The sequence below is a fragment of the Neolamprologus multifasciatus genome, chromosome 5 (genome assembly GCF_963576455.1).
Source record: "Neolamprologus multifasciatus chromosome 5, fNeoMul1.2, whole genome shotgun sequence".
Lineage (NCBI taxonomy): Eukaryota > Metazoa > Chordata > Actinopteri > Cichliformes > Cichlidae > Neolamprologus > Neolamprologus multifasciatus.
The window spans coordinates 30,400,878-30,418,226 of NC_140443.1; the positions used below are offsets into that span (position 1 = coordinate 30,400,878).

The window sequence follows — 17,349 nt, forward strand, 5'->3', positions numbered from 1 at the left end:
CAGATGCAAATACAACAATTACACAACAAAAGCTACAGAGGTTCTGCGTATTATGTCCCCCATAGTAACCAATCCCATCGCCTGACGCTGACAGTCTGTGTGAATCTCAGTGAAGGTAGGATTTGAAAAGAATCTTGAAGTCATTGTTTGAAAGTCGTGAAAACATGAAGGAGTCGATAAATTCTTACTGAAACTCAAAGTTAACTGTAGCCAGAGTGTTATTTATAAGCCCATTAGTTTTCCATTGTTTTGGCACAGCTAAAGTTGAGGGCTTTCAGACCTGACTTGCTGCAATCCAACAGATGTGCTTTCTATTAGCTTTCACTGCAGAAAGAATAGTTTCCTTGCACTGTGTGCGTGCAATAGAACCTTTCTGCTCAGAAGGAGGCTTTATTAAGACTTACACAATTGTCACTGTGCCCATCTGTGCTGCCCTTATTGTCTCTTTTTAGCTGAAAGCAAAGTGCTCTCGCAGTCTTTTGGGCAATCCCAGGAGGATGAAAGAAAACGAAGGTCAAGAATGTTTATTTCCAAAGTCTTTTTAGACTCAGGCTCCAACCAGTCTTTAGGAACACAGAGAGAGATGATATTTTATCTTAGCCTTGTCAAAACAGAATCAGTAGTTTGCCCAAAACACTCAAGTAGTGTGCTTGAGAGACTCAGCATGGATGGTATTTGTGTGAAAGATGAATTTTGACCACTTATTCATATGATCTCCTGGTTATGTTTGCTACCTAAAATCTTCAGAAGAGCATTAATAGTAAATGATCGGACTGTGACTGCAGAGCTTCAGTGAAACATTATAAAGCTACAGTGTGTTTCCTTCAAGGTCTGATATGCCACACTGGCTGCGCTTTGGCTTCTTTAATAATACGCTGGCACACCAGTGTTCAACTATGTCACATTTAACCAGTCAAACACAGCTAACTGCATGTAACAGTTTATCCTTTGGTTTCCTTCTGCCACGTTTTGGTGGCTAACTCTGGGTTACCCTCAAACCGTGCCTGTGATCTCTCGGTTATAGAAGAAGGCTAAATGGAGAATGGGAACTTTCCTGCTGTTTGAGTGAAACCTCTCTGTTTGTCCAAAGGTATCTTATTAGTATATTAGTCTCATTTTTTTTTGTCTTAGGTGCGACATAAAAGCTTTTTATGTTTCTTGATCCTGAAAAATGTTTTCAAATGAGAAATGTGTGATATTAAAAAGATATGACACGGTTTTCAATCATGTGTTATGCTGTTATTCTTATATAAGATGAGCAGTTATGTGTGTAAAATGTGGTTTGTGCATAACTGTTGCAGCTTAGCACTGCTCGGGTTTGCTTCAGTGAAGTATGTAATGGCCTACAGTCAGCACAAGCGTAATGTATGGGATCTGATCTTTACTGTGCATCCTCATTTAGTAGCTACTGAGGCGGGGGGGGGGGGGGGGGGGGTAAGGGTGTGAAAGAACGCCGCACAGAGAGTCAACAACTAAACATGAAGTGAAACATTTCTTAAAAACAAGGAAAAAATGGCTCACTTAAGTAAGCTAACTATACCAACTACTTCCCTGTGGAGTAACCCTGCATTATATCCCAGTAGCAGCTAAAATAATCCCCCCTTACGTGCTTCAAAAAGCACTTTCAGCACTGCCTTTAGTCTAATCCCTGGCTTTTCCAGGCACTGCAAGAGTTTCATCAAGCACAAAGAACTAAAACGACTCATTTCCTGATGGCCTTGCCTGGCTGAAGGAGGTATTGCACTTAATAAGCCTCCATCTTTTTTCACTATCCATCTTTTGTCCTGTAAATCCTCACAGCACTAGCATAAATTCCTTGGTGATATAGCACTGTGTCCCAAGGTGGGCCCACAGCAGTGTCACAGCACATAGTGGCACATAAAGCATTAAGAGCCATTGAGTAGTGCTCCCCAGAGGCAGATAACAGTCAGAACACGGGGCGATAATGCTTGAATGTTGCTGATGCCGGTCGATTGAAATGGATCCATTATGCAGCCTCTGTTATGTGATATAGCAAGCATCCTGCTATTTCTGCTTCAAGTGCTTGACAAGTTCTGCTTCCATTACATTGCTTCATGAGTTCTTTGAAGAATTACATTATCTGGTGTTGAACTTTTTGCGTATGTTCTCCCCTTGTGCTTCTTATGGCTTTGCAGGTTCAAGATAAAGTTTTTCAAAAACCGCAAAGGTTAATTTTCTGGATTACTTCATGCAATTCATTTCTCAAAATTGTGTGCCCACTCTCTGATTCCCATGTGCATTTTTCCTAGAAATGCACATGTGTGGCTACTTGCTGAACGTAAATATTTATTAGCATAATGTATTTTTTGTGTTTTGGCCTTTTTCTGTCTGCTAAACCTACTCAGAATGTCCTCCATTTAAACCACCATCCCTGCAGAACTTTCCTTTCATCTTTGCAGCGCAATTTTACTGAGCCACAGCATTGATATACAATGTACTGAGAGTGAGAGAAAGAGAGGGAGCCAAAAAAGGTCAGCTCCTCTCACTGACTGCACAAGTCAGTGTTGTGCTTCAGTTAAGAAAAGGAAGTGAAGTGAGCACAAAGTTTTCTCTTCACAGTTTTCTCAGCTGCGCCTTGTTCATTTAGATTGGATATCAGAAGCTGCAGAAGACAAATTTCCTTCTTACTATGTAAGAAGGTTCTCATTTTCCCTACTACCCTGCGTCACAAAGTGACAATACAAATGGTTGCTTCATGGATAGGAAATATATATTTTATACCGTATGTTCATCTCTAGAAAATGCTGTTCAGGCGTTTTCCACTACTGCTTTACATTCCTAGTTTTGCAAAGAGAATATTTATGTGAGTCCAGTCAGCAAGCATGCAGTGTTGTGGTTGCTGGCCCCAAGGTATCTGCACTGGATTAATAAGTAGTATGATTCCTTTTTAAAAACACTAGTAGACACAGAGAGAGCCACTGTTTTCTCTCAGGATTTCTTGAATATATCAGGGGATTTGATCCACGGTCTTGCTGATTCCATTTCTTTTGGGTTTTGGACGGGTATTTTTCTCCACATTGGTTGTTAAAAACACAATAAAATCACATTTCTCAATATCTCAGTATTCTCATACCATAGGCATCCTCATGACTTAAGTTGATGCAGAGAGCTATTCTTTAACACTGTTTTTAACCACTGGAGGCAGTGTTGCCAATCAATGAGCACAGTCCTTTAAGCGTCTCCATTTCTCGGGTATTAAAGGTGCTAAATTAGCGAAACACAACACTTCTTATGTTTTCACAAGATTTACTATCATGTGATATAGAGGGTATTACTCAGGCAGATACCGTCACATAAGTCTATAGAGTCTATGGGGAATGGGGAAAATAATGATAAAAGAAGTTTCCATTTGTGGTCCACTTTTTTTTGATCCAGGTAGTTGATTAAAATTATTTTTCCAACAGTTAAACACATAAGCATATACCGATAAATGTACAACATTGCTCCCACCTCTCAATAACAGATCTCAAGTGAAAAATAAAATAGTGATATATATACTCAGAGTACACACAAAACTATAGGCATGTAAGACAATGGGCCACTGGGCTATATACATTCAACATAACAGAATCATGATTCCATATCACAGGATGACATTTTGTCAATATAACTAATGACCAGTTGCCAGGAAGGATGAAATTTTCCAGCACACCCTCTGATGGTGGACTTAATCTTCCTTAGATGAACATCACGTCTCTAATCCACAGGCCAAATGTTGGGGGCCGAGGGTCCTTCCACTTGGTGAGAATAAGTCTTCTGGCCAGCAGAGAGGTGATAGAGCAAGTTTATTCAGGGATGCTTCAGAGGGAATCACACCAAACATTTAAATCACAGGGGTTGGGTGGATCATTTGTCCTGTTATTTTGGAGTTAGTCTCAAAGGTTGAGCTCCATCCACGTAACTTGTGTAAAACATGTAAAACACGTGCAGCAGAGTGGGATGAGCTGTCTTACCCAGGCCGCATGTGGGGTCCAAATCCGTCTTGATTCTTGAAAGTTTATCCTTAGACCAGTGGAGATGATGTACAACCTTAAAATGTATAACAGATCATCTAAGAGACACTGATGAGTTGGAGATATTCATTGAAACCTGTAGCCAAGTTGTCTCTGGTATTGTTTCTCCTAGTTCCCCTTCCCATCTATGCTTAAGGCCCTCTAAGCTAGTCAGCTTGTGGTCATTAAACACTGTATACATTTTACCAATTACCAATCGTTTTCGAGTTCGTTTTGTTTTTAATTATCAGGTCCAGCAGAGAAGTGGAAGGGTGCATAGGGAAACACTCAGAATTAGATGAGACAAAACATCTAATTTGAAAATATCTAAAAAACTGAAATCAACGTAAACTTTTTGAGACAGCGCTTCAAAAGAAACAAACTTCTTATCTTTATACAAATTGTTGAAAGACCGTATCCCACACTCCAGCCAGCTGTGAAATGCTTTGTCCATAATCAAGGGTATAAACAGGTGTTTTTTCCTTATTGGAGCACCAAGTCACAACTCAGTAAGATTAAAGGCTTTTCTGAATGAATAACAACACGGTTGTGTGTATATGATGGTTTTTAAGTGGTCCACTTTTTGCCCCAATTGTAGTGTTGAGTCGTTTTGAGCAAGCTCTGGTTGTGTTAAGCATTATGCATGGAGAGCAAATGAGGAAACTAGTCTGATGAAGTCTGGAAACCGTTGGGTTTGTTTGGAATTAATTTAGTTTTGATTTAGCTTTTTTAGCCCAAATTCTCTGGCACCCCAAAACTAGTGAATGTGTTCCCAGATTGATAGGAATATTGATAAGCATTTACTGCTGCATAACTTTATTTAAAAAGTACAACAGTTAGAAGACTTTTTAGTGTGTTGCCACTGAGCATCATGTATGGCTTTTAGTTTGCTTGAGTTTAGGTCCTTGTGGAATAAATGCTGTTGTTGTCTGGTTATTGATGTCTTTTTGAATGAGTTGGAGTGATAGGAGGGACTAGACTGAGGTTATTAGATGCCTGGCCTTAGATTCTAAAACTCTGAGTCATGTGCTTGATACACTGCTATATTTGTGACTAATCTCTTTTTCATTACCAGTTTCATACGACGCAGAGATACATTTCTTGTTAAACTAGTGAATTTATTAATTGTGTGTAACAGCTTTCTCTTTTGTGTTTGATCTGTTTGATTTGTGTCTGATTTGCTATGAAGATTACTGAGAAGAGTTAGAGTTGAGGTTTGAGATAATTAAAGACACGTAAAAAGCTGATTGAAGTCTGTGAAGTGTTTGAAGATGGATTGGGAATTTTTGACTTCAGACACAATTTTGCATTTGGCCATAAACAAAAATACACATGCTAACCGCAGCGAACCATGAAAATTCAGAAACAGCTCGGCTTGTCATGGTCTTGGTCTTGGGTTCACTGCTCCTGACTTTACTGTGCGGAGAGAAGATTACAAAGAAAAAAATCATTTCTCCTTTGAACTCTACAATAATTATAACACCTCAGCCGCAAATATAACCTTTAATGTGTAGCAGTGATGTGTAGTGACTTTTGTAATAAAGCAAGCAGAGAGAAATCCAAATAAACAAAATAAAATAAAGTCTTCCATCACTTTTTATAAAGAAAGTGGGCCACATTTAAAAAGTGCATAGTTTTCTGATGCTTGCCTTGCATCTTTCTGTGTTCCTTCCTGGCGGAGGAATTATAAAATATTATTACTTCAATAGATATCATCAAAATATGTATCATTAGCTGACAATGAGTGCTGGAGGATTTTTTAAATCATAGAATCCTTTACTAAAAATAGCAATAGAAAACTGTGAAAACTCGCTAACATAGAATTATGTTAGCCCCCCCCCCAAAAAAAAAAAAAGAAAAAGAAAAAAAGAAACAAAAAACAAAACCAAACAAACAAGTTTGGAATTGAAACTGTTAAAGAGAGTTACAGAAATACTGTAACTCAATTAGATATTAAAGTGCTGATTTAGAGCTTAGAAAATACTTGAATTCCCTCAACACCCTCTCTGGGTGCTCTGCCGGTAATTGCTGGTTCCCTTTCTTGATTGGAAATGCTTCAGTTGTTGCGGGATTCACCTTACTGGGCTCTGTGTTTGAATTAACCGTTACTCCTGCTGCTCCCTGACCCCTGTGTTTTGTAAGTTTCTGCCCACGGAAAAGTGCTGGTATATTCAGTGCAGACTTTTCAAAATTATGAGATGTAACATAAAGGTAGGACTGTGTAGCAGTTATGCCTATGCCTTTATTCTTATTAATGCTGGATCATGAAAGCTCTGTTTAGCAAGTTTAAAACAATCTGTTGCACTCATACTGCCTCTGGTGACTCTTTAGTGCTCACACTTTGGAAATGCTTTCTCAGCATTACTGGAATAATTATTTTATGGCTGAGGGAGGGATATGTTGCAGCTGAGTCATCATCCAGTGTAAGAGGGAGGGAATAAATCAGCAGTAGTTGGAATGACCTGACAGATTGAAATGATTTTAATCTTTATTCTTATTTATTTCGCTCTGTCTTTTTTTATACCACAGGTCAGGAGTGGCCATGCCATTTGGCTGTTTAACAATCGGGGAAAAGAAGGATTACCACAGTCCTTCAGACGTGACGGATAAATATGACCTGGGTCAGATCGTTAAATCGTAAGTATCTCGGAAGGTTTTTGCTTGTGAAGTTGAATTATGCTTAATTCCATTTTGTTGTTTAAGAAAAACTGAAGTGCTGTGAAAATCTTTTCAGGGAAGAGTTCTGTGAGATATTCAGGGCCAAGGACAGAACTACAATGAAGATGTACACATGTAAAAAATTCCTGAAAAAGGATGGGAGGAAAGTCCGTAAGGCTGCAAAAAACGAGATTGCCATATTGAAGATGTGAGTTTTTCATCTGATTCATCTTGCTGTGTGACTCTTGCTTTATATGTAATTTTACTGAAAATGATTTCACAGAAAACATCTTTTTTTGAAGAAGAAGAAACAGCTCGGTGCTCTTTAAGAAAGCAGAAACGTGAACTTCATTCTGCTGAGTGATCATATGCAGTCACTTATTAAAGCCTTTATTATCAGAGATTTTCCTTCAGCTTCTCTTTGATGATCTGACTTTCTGGTAAAGCCCACATTAGCATAACCTGAGCCTTATCAAACAATTTGTCGCTGTCAGCAAGCAAAGCAGTAGAGTGAGATTACCATAAAAGTGCTTTTTTTTTTACAAGGAGCCTTTGAAAACGCCGATTATTCCATTCAAAATTAGACTTTAATAACAGGGATGTGCACTGCATCCACATTTCATGTTGTAGTCATCAATGAAGGGGGTTGAGCAGTAAGACGACAGTGTCAAAGCCTGTGAATAATCGCTGGCAAAACATCAAATTACATTTTGAAGAGACAAATTCGGGCTGACATTACAAAAGAAAAGAATGAAAATAGAAAAAAAAAGATTACTCTTTCAAGTTACCTTCTTCCATTTGTTTTCTTGTTACTCAAGATAACGTTCAGTTGTATGTTCTGTCAGTTTAGCTTCTTCTTGTTTAGTTTCATGTTTTGGTGCCCCTGTAAATATCCTGGATTTGAGGTTTAAATCTCAGTTTAACATGTGATGCAGCCATAGTTTAACACGGGCAAAGTAACAGATCTAGTAGTAGATCTAGTACACATCTAGTTGGTTTGGTATGGAAACATTAAAGAGGTATTAATGATCAAAGAACTGACCTCACAGGCCATTGTTCATTCTGTGGTGCTAGTTTCAGGTACTGTTTATAAGGTTGGGGAAACCTGCAGTCAGCTGAGACTGAAGAAGTCACTGGAGAAAACTAAATCCAGTTGAACAGAATTCTCTTTTTCTCTTACTTGGATGATTGAGTTTGCATCAAGACATTGGGTATAGCTACTTAGATTTGCATGACCCAATATCATTTTTAAATATTAGATACTATTTTTTGCCACTGAATTGTAGCCTTAAAATTCCTTACCAGAAATGCTCAACAGCATACACCTTAGTATCTTCTGGAAATATTTTTGTATCATACTGTGAAACATAAACTGTCACTATGAAGCTGGACATTGTTCATTTGGGGGTGTTTGAGGATTGACTCACTTTTGGAACCAACCTCAGGTAGCCCTTCCAGGAAGTGCAGTTTTTAGGCATCATTGATTATTTTAAAACTAAACTAAATATTCCAGTCGTAACCAACAACAGAAAAAATAGTTTTTATCTGCTTTCATAAGTTGTTACAGTAGGTAATAGCTGGTCTGTAATATGCTGGACTGCATCTACTTTCTGCCATTTATTTCATGGCAGGTTTGAACAAGAACATTTATATAACAGATAATGAGTATGTGCTCTTTAAAAATTCTCCAGTACTTCACAGCTCGTGTCTGGATTCTGATTCAGACATGTAAATTATGGTTATGAAACACAACACCTGCGATGCACGATGAAAATCATTCATAAATGTCCCAAATCTCAATTTTCCATTCACAAAATTAACTTTGTGCTTGGAGTGATTGAATAGGGAAGCAATTAAAGACAGAGCTTTTTAGCAGACTTCCACAGTCAGCACTGTGGAAAAATGATCATGAAAATAACCAGTAGGCTTGTGAATGTCCTTCAGAGTTTCTTGCATGTTGCTGTGGTTGTTGAAGGCATAGTCAATGCTCATGATATAAATGTTTGAGATATATGCCCATATGGATACATCAGATTACACAAATCTGCGTATCTATGGGAATTTAAATATGTCTTGCAGTTTTTGTCTTTTCCTTTCTAATTGTTCCCTCTCTCAGATTTCAGAATGCATGTTGTTTATGTGCATTAAAATTAAAAGATATTTACATTAGCCTTCTAAAAGAATGAATGACTCAGATCTTATCTGATATTTGACTTGATTCTCTTCTTATGTTTTTTGACACATCTTTTCAGGGTAAAGCATCCCAATATTCTCCAACTGGTGGATGTCTTTGAGACCAAAAAAGAGTACTTCCTCTTCCTTGAACTGTGAGTTCCGATGTCTGATGAGCCAAGGGAAAAGCTTTCTGCTTGTCTTGACCGTAACTTAAACTTGAAATGTATCTGTTTATATTGTTGATACTTGGGGTGAATGAGCCCAAGGTCCTGTAGATACAAGAACAGCTCGGACTTCCAGTCACTTGGCATTCATTGTGAAATTAGCTATTCCATGATTTTGTAATCTTATGTACTGTGTCCAATGGAATTCCAGAACATGGGATTCTTTTTTTGTGATTTAAAAAGCTTTTGGTTATACGGAAATCTTTTATGCAATCTTGTTAAATAATAATCAAATTAGGATGCCTTTATTTCAGTTTAAATTACAGATGTTTTTTTTTTCTTTTTCTAAACTGTTAATAGTAGAGAGCAAAGGAAGAAAAAGAATAGGCCAAGACAGAAAGGTTTTTAGTAAATCTTAAATTTAAACTGTTCGTTAAAGCTTTTACTACTGAAATGAAATTGCATTCCTAATTTCCAACAACTTCCACAGTGCAACAGGCAGAGAGGTGTTTGACTGGATCCTGGATCAAGGCTACTATTCAGAGCGGGACACCAGCAATGTGGTACGCCAAGTGTTGGAGGCGGTTGCCTACCTCCACTCACTCCACATTGTTCACAGAAATCTCAAGGTAATATGCTTCAGGATATCAAGTCGCATCATCAAATCAGAAGTATTCAAAACAACATGACTGTACTGGAGTTCATTAAAAGAGACAAGAATATACAAAGAATATCATTTTTAAATACATCTAAATGTTCTCAGTTAATCAATTAAAAGCTGTTTTCATCACATTGAAATAAAGAGTACGATGTAAAAAGGTTTCCAGCAACTTTCAGTCCAGTTTTACTAAATGGCTAAATGACTTTTCCCTGAAAAACCAAATTGAAAGACATTTCTGCACCGTTATCAGTTTTCTCAACAACAAACCTCAGCTTAGAGAAAAGGTGTGCAATCCAAAACATCTGCTTCTTGGAATTAATTTCCCTTTCTGCCAGGCTACCTGCCTACTGTGCATAGTCGACAATTGTTCCACCCTCTGACAGCTGCCTCCTGCAGCGGGATGTTGCACACACCACTTCCTTCCCACTTGAGTTGTCTTACTTATCTTAAATCTCAGACCATATGAGATAATGTTTAGTCCTTGTAGCCTCTTGTTGATAAAGTTAGCATTTTTCTACAAGATAGCATCATTGCACCATGATAGCAAGATAGCAGCACCTTAATTTCTCACCAAATACCTCCAAAAATAATGATTATAGGCTTCATAAAACTAAGACACTACAATATAGTAACCATGGCAAACATTAGCTAGTGTTATCATCAGTGTTGGGTAAGTTACTTTAAAATAGTAACTTAGTTACATTACTAGTTACTTCTATCAAAAGTAACTCAGTTACTTCAAGTTACTCGTTACTTTCAAAGTAACTAGTTACTAGGGAAAGTAACTTTGGTTTTACTCAGAATTCTCTTGTTAATGTGTTGCTTCCATAACTTTGCCAGTCTTCTAGCTTGCTTACTTGCCACAAGTGCACTGTGCCACCTACCAATAGAAAGGAAAAGATAATGTGCATGTTTCCACGAGAGAAATCCCACGCCTGGACCGTCATTGACTGCTGCCATGATTCTAGCCTACGTCACAGCGTCATGTGCGCCTTTTACATCCAACACAAAAAACTGCAGTCGTGGTGCTTTGATTGTACTCAGAACTCAGAAATTCTGCCTTCTGAATAGGAAGATTTAGGTAACACCAGACTGCAGATGAGCTGCATACAGGGCTGGACGGGGACAAAAAATCGGCCCGGGCATTTTGACTAGATGACTAGAGACCGGCCATTATAGGAAAAATCATAAAGCCTTTGAATGAAAACAAACGCTGTTGTGACAGTGATGTTCACTGTTTTGATGGTATATATGCATCAATCGTTTGTTGTAAGATTCAGATAATTATTTTTTAAAAGCTAGACATTTTAAATGAGAATAAGAAAGAAAAGTATTTCTTTGTGCCCACCTCTCCCTGTTAATGCCCCACCTGGCGCCCCTGGCAAAACTTTGCTAGCTCTCAGCTACCTAAAAAGGATCCTTTTTAGGTAGCTGGTTTCCTCTTTCTGGCGCAAAGTGGGCGATAAACAAACAAGAGAGCCGATCAGCTGATCATTGATCAGTTTTCATGATTGAAGTAGAAACAGGAGAGGGAGGGGGGAGAAAGAGAGAAGAAGAGACAGCTGTGCAGCAAAGACACAGAATAACTCCAGCTTTGTGCCTTTTTCAATGTAGCCGAATTACGGGACAAACTGTTCCTTTTCACCTCAATAAGAAACGCGTAATATTTTCTCTGAATACCAGACGGGACGGTTGGCAACTCTAATAACTTATGAACAAAATAAAGTTCAACATCATTAACTTCATAGCACCCACCCAGCTGTATAGAAACTCCGTCATGCTAGCTAGTACGCAGTACGGAAAAAGTCGGAATAACGAAAATAAACTCCACCTAAACTTGGTTTATATCTGACCCAGATAGACTGCAGGTCACAACTTCTTACCTGTAGTTCAGTTCACACTTGGACGCCTCGGGTCTCTTTTCCTTCTCTTCCACCTGCTGCCTCCAACACTTGCTAATGTTATTGAATCTGTGGAAGCTCCGCGATGCCACCACACGAAGTAACGAGTAACGACCCTATCTAAATCCCAGTAACGACTAACGCGTTCCTGATTTTGGCATAATAACTAGTTACCGTGCTCGTTACCACAATAATAACGTAGTTACTGTAACGCGTTACTTAATAACGCGTTAGTCCCAACACTGGTTATCATTATGAGCAGTGAGAGGGATAGCATTAGCATGTAGCTAAAAACCACTGTCTTGCAACTCATTAGTATGCAAATTTGAGACAATTAGAGAACGGTAGGTGTTGTATGATTTTGGACTTTTAAATGTGTGTCAGTGACGAATGCTGTGAAAACTGTTGAAATCCTACTTTGTAATACATAATTAAACATTTACATCATTCAAGTCTTCTCTTTATTTTTGTTTTGAAACCCACTGGAAATTTAAACTCGCTTTTTTTAATGCCTTAAATATGAATATTACATCAGCTGCAAAACGTCACTTTTCACAGTTGGAGAACCTGGTTTACTACAACCGCCTGAAGAACTCAAAAATAGTCATCAGTGACTTCCATCTTGCCAAGCTGGAGAACGGACTAATCAAAGAGCCCTGTGGGACGCCAGAGTATCTGGGTGAGAATATTAAATTTCACAACATGCAAACGAGGCAGTGCTTGTTCTGGTTTACAGACGTGTAGAAATTTAGTGACTGTCTTTTTTTCTGGTGCAGCTCCAGAGGTAGTTGGCAGACAGCGATACGGCAGACCTGTGGACTGCTGGGCAACAGGCGTCATCACGTATATTTTGTAAGTTATGTTTATGAGACTTGAAGGCTTATTCACAGTCACATGTGGAAATTTGATTGATCCATAATGCTCTGTTACAGCAAAAGCTTGTTTAAATATGGGATGAAGGCTTTTTTTGGAATCCACATATTCACTCCTTTTTCACTCTATCCTACATCAGGCTGTCAGGCAACCCACCTTTCTACGATGAAACTGATGATGATGATTATGAAAACCATGACAAGAACTTGTTCAGAAAGATCCTAGCAGGAGATTATGAGTTTGACTCTCCATACTGGGATGAAATCTCTGATTCAGGTACTTTTAGGATAAAGATAACATTGTGAAGCGACACACTGACAGCTTGCTCGGTAAACATTTCAGATTTTGAGAGTTTTCTCCTCTTCTTTCCGCTAGAGTGTTCAAACATATGTCATATTTATGTTCTCGTCTGTCGGGGGAATATACCTGTTCTTTGTTGAGTTTCTTCTGTACGATATTTTTCTTTGACAGCTAAGAGTTTGGTTGCTCGTTTGATGGAGGTGGATCAAGACCAGAGACTGACAGCCCAGGAGGCTATAAACCATGAATGGTAGGCAACGGAGCTTTGATAAATTGTGCATTTAAATGCGAGGACTCTGATCCGACCATATTAATTTGACCTGAAAGGCTTCTCAGAAGTTCATTTTGTTTTTTGGTAGAATCATGCAAAGAAACAGCGGTTAACATTTCCAGGATTGTTACTGTCCTGAGCATTATTTGCACTTTCTCAGTGCACTCTCTGACAGTCAAATTCTGCACAGGTGACAGCGACACATCAAGCAAAAATATTTATTATAATATTATTATTATATTTATTATTTTTAAGCATATAGATGTTCACTATAGGTGCAACAATATTTGTGCAAAGTTTGATTCAGAGTAGCCCACCCATTAGGGAGCAGATAGGGTACAGACAGATATATATATATATATACTACGATCATTATAGTAGGATTATTAGCAGTTAGCTTATTATTATTGGCTGCGTCTGAGACAAAGATCAGGCACAAACAGTCTCAAAACTTGGTTCCCTGAAAATACATTGATTAACATTCTTCTGAATCCCATTTGCATGTTTAAATGTGCTTTAATTGGAGTTACCTGTAACATTTCTCTATAAATATAATCTCATGTTATCAACTTGACTTTATAACCTGTATACAGCATTTTTTTAGCTTCCCAGTTACCACTGCTTATTTATATTTCACACGTCTAACCTATGAACACAAATAGACTGTCAATGCCAAACTCCTGAAGAAAAATAGCCAAGATAAAAATGATCCTTAAAGGTTAGTTTGTCCTTAGAAAAGTTTGCCAATCGATAAAACAAACAGCAAATTGAGTTATACTGTGTGTAGCCGCCCATGGCACACGAAGGTATGGATAATGTGAATCTCTGTTGTGAAGTTGTATTTCTCCTGTTTTGTGCAACAGGATCTCTGGTGGTGCAGCCTCAGATAAGAACATCAAGGAAAACGTGTGCGCACAAATAGAAAAGAACTTTGCCAGAGCTAAATGGAAGGTGAGCCCTTTTGTTCTCTCTTTCCGGAAGCTTTTTTTTTCTTTTTCAAAAAGTTCGACAATAGTTCTACTGTCTTTGAACAAGTATATACAGCAGCAGGGTACAGCGTTGTGTAACTGAGTTGCATTTTTTAGGAGACTTATAGCACCAATTTGAGTTCAGTTTGATCTTAATTCTCCCACAGAAAGCTGTTCGGGTCACCACCATCATGAAGAGACTGAGAGCACCTGAGCACAGTGACGCAAAGGCGGCGAACCCTGCAGCCGGGGCCCCAGCAGACTCCACAGCTCCCCAGGCTGCTGCCGACCCTCCTGCTCCTTCATCTGCCACAGCACCTGAGGGTTCAACCGCTCCGGTCACAGAGCTCCCCGCCGGAGTGGAGAAAAGTCAACCGGCACCAGAGGCCTCGGCCGGGGTGGCGCCCTCAGCCGAAGACCAACAGCAGCCCAGCCCGGCTCCACATGGGGACGAGCCCGCATCGCGTTGCAACGGTGAAGCTTCAGCTGCCCTTCACACACCTGCTGAAGCTGGTGATGAGCAGGGTTAAAAACCAACCTCCCACCCCCGCCCCCTGTTTGACTTCTGCAGTCCCCACCAACTCCTGCACACTGTACATTAGCTGCTAGCATGGTGACACTGACTCTGCTTCTCTTTCACTTGCAGCATTAGTATCATCTCATGGAAGCTGTGTGCTACCTTTCCTGAGCCTGACTGCTACGTTGCCTTGGCTTTTTTTTTTTTTTACCCATGTACGGTGCTTTTTTCCCCTGACCTCCCCCAGTGTGCATCAGATTATATAAACACTAACTTCAAAATCTTTAGTTTTAGGGCTGAAACAATTTGCTGTCAAGCTGTGGCTTGCAGCTAACCTTTTCTTTCCATTTCTTCTCATAGTGATAAGAGAATAATGGAAGACATAATTGTGCTGAAAACAGCTTTGATTCCTCTTTAATGAGCCGACTTGAGAAACTTCTCCCTGCAGTTATCCTCGCAATTCCAGTATTTGTTTGTAGAATCGGTAGAAAAGTTTTGCTTCTTAACATTCGCACCTGAAGAAGATCACGGGCACTTCTCTCACTTGACACATATGGCTATCTTTACCGTCTGTTGTATTCTCCACTTACCAGTTAATGGGCTTTTAATCAGCGACTGGGAGTTTTTAAGCCAGTGTTGTGTTTAGAACGAGGCAGCTGCACACATAAGCACACACAGACACTATGTTTCTTTGCTAAGTTCCTGCTCAGGAAAGAACCTCTTAGCTGTAAGTGTAAAGATTCTGTACATAGAGACCTTTGTAGAAGTAGCCAAAACAGCATGCTTTCTCACTTTTGCTGTTCATTTTACACCCACTTGGTGGATAAAGATGTGCTACAGCCAGCTTCGTCTTATCACAGGCCACAGCATTGTCGTCTCTTGCCACAAGCCATGTGAAGGCTAATGTTCTTTTCAAAAGCATACTGTATATTACGCTATCAACTGCTGCTGTTCCTTTGGCGCCCCCGCTGTTAATGTGAAACAACCCCACCACTCTTTTCCTCCCATTTTTACATAGCAGTTCTATGCATCCAAATTTTTTTGTAGCTTTTCTTTTTTAGACGCCCTCGTGACATCCCGCCATCTTTGACTTGTTCAAAACATTTGCGTCCAGATACCGACTCAAAAATACTTCATGCACTGTGGTGACTTTGCTGTAATTAGGGCACCATCACTTACTCTTTGTTGACCTGTATTGTACTGTGATGTGCAACCACATATTTACACTGTGTTTTTTTTTACTATTTCTATTATGTATTTATTTAAAACTTTATGTACATGATCATTTTGCTTTTTTCTATGTTTCTTTTTATTTATTTGGCTCTTACTCTCTCTTTTTATTTCATAGATTTTTCAGCTTATACTTGATAAACAGTAATAACAATCTCATCTTTTCTTATCACTGATCCCCTTGAGTTTTAATAATGAGCTACAGAAGGAAACCTCTGTAATCACTCTAGTGGAGTTAGAGCAATATTTGACTGGCTGCAGAAACTGTGATTCCTGGTGTCCTTTCGATACAGTCCACATACCTGTAAGAAGAAGTCTGTAGTCCTTTCTCAGCTGTCAGGCCCATGAGGGCCACTGACCTACATAGACACTGACATATGGCTGCTGTCAAATTCATATGTGTCTCGATGGGTGGACTGTAAGTTCCCATGAGCCCGAAACACGGGCCACATGAAGACAGTAGCCACTCTGCCAGTGCTATGACTTAAATCAAGTGTAGTATGTCATGGCTTATGCACAGCCAGCTTGTCTGATTTCCCCACTCTGTTGTCAAGAATATTTACTGTCCACACCTGTCAAATTATACAATAAAAATATATATTTCTCCATTTGAAACTAAATGGGAAGAAAAAAAGAAAAGGTTTACTATAGAATCTCAAGTTTGACCTTTTTTTGTTACAGTCGTTTACTCATAAAAGTATCTCTTTGAATGTGTTTAAAGTAGATTAGTCGAAGCATCGTTCAGATTGCATCACCATCTTTCTTACATTGTTTAGGATGAATATTTCATCTTTAAGAAGATGCTTAGTCAGAAAGATATCAGATTTTTTTTAATGTGAATAGATTATTTCATGTAGTGTGTTCTCTTTGTTTAGATGGCAAATAAATACTGTTCATATACTGTTGCACAGTTTGAAGCAATGCTTTTTTCCAATCCATACTCATAAACCTTGTATTTAATAACCCATGTCTGTTCATTTTGCCGAGCACTTCCAGGTGTATTCGTAGATGTGATGTTGCCAGGACCAGTGATCATCTGTAGGTCCTGTCCTGCATTTGTGAGCTCTGTACTGTACTCCTTGACTGAGTTGATGACTTTGATGGTAATAAAATTGGATTCATCTGTTTATCCATGTGCGATCAGCTCTTATTTCTCGTCCAAGCGCAAAGATTGTGTACAGCATCTTTCAAACCAGTGAAGATTATTTTGAGAAAATGTGGGAAAGAGCCTGCGTCATTACACTCTGCTTTCCCCCTAACCCGGAGGAGAGCATCTGTGTTACACGCGCTCAATTAGCACCAGCTTAGCACCCATCCTCGTGGGGTGTGAACTCGTGTTTCGAAAAATCCCAGCAGTGCCATTTGGTGACACTTTCCAAGACACTTGAATTGCATCACACTGGAATAATAATGCAGAGAGCTCACTCTCCAGGCCCTCCGGGGTTTAAATAGGCTTCCTCTAGTGAGACTTTCTCTTTTTAATGCCCATTCTGCAATAGTATGCAGCCATTGATAGAGCCATCGGGGCTCAAGGGGATCCTAACTCTGTCTTTTTGTCATTGGATGACTTCATTAAGAATGGTAGGATGAGAGAAGTGTCTTTTTCCTCACTCTCTCA

The 17,349-nt window shown here is 39.2% G+C and overlaps 1 protein-coding gene across 1 annotated transcript in view; it reads left to right on the forward strand.

Moving 5' to 3' along the window:
- The window catches only part of LOC146519079 (caM kinase-like vesicle-associated protein), a 42,552-nt gene extending 25,692 nt beyond the window's left edge, over positions 1-16,860 (forward strand). Inside the window, exons 2-11 of the mRNA XM_085159267.1 lie at positions 6,543-6,650; positions 6,748-6,879; positions 8,924-8,998; positions 9,501-9,639; positions 12,131-12,251; positions 12,349-12,424; positions 12,585-12,721; positions 12,917-12,995; positions 13,880-13,967; positions 14,152-16,860. Of these exons, the coding sequence (XP_085015393.1) occupies positions 6,556-6,650; positions 6,748-6,879; positions 8,924-8,998; positions 9,501-9,639; positions 12,131-12,251; positions 12,349-12,424; positions 12,585-12,721; positions 12,917-12,995; positions 13,880-13,967; positions 14,152-14,514 (1,305 nt within the window). The 5' untranslated portion in view covers positions 6,543-6,555 and the 3' untranslated portion in view covers positions 14,515-16,860. The remainder of the gene's footprint in view (positions 1-6,542; positions 6,651-6,747; positions 6,880-8,923; positions 8,999-9,500; positions 9,640-12,130; positions 12,252-12,348; positions 12,425-12,584; positions 12,722-12,916; positions 12,996-13,879; positions 13,968-14,151) is intronic.
- The last annotated feature ends 489 nt before the right edge of the window (positions 16,861-17,349 follow it).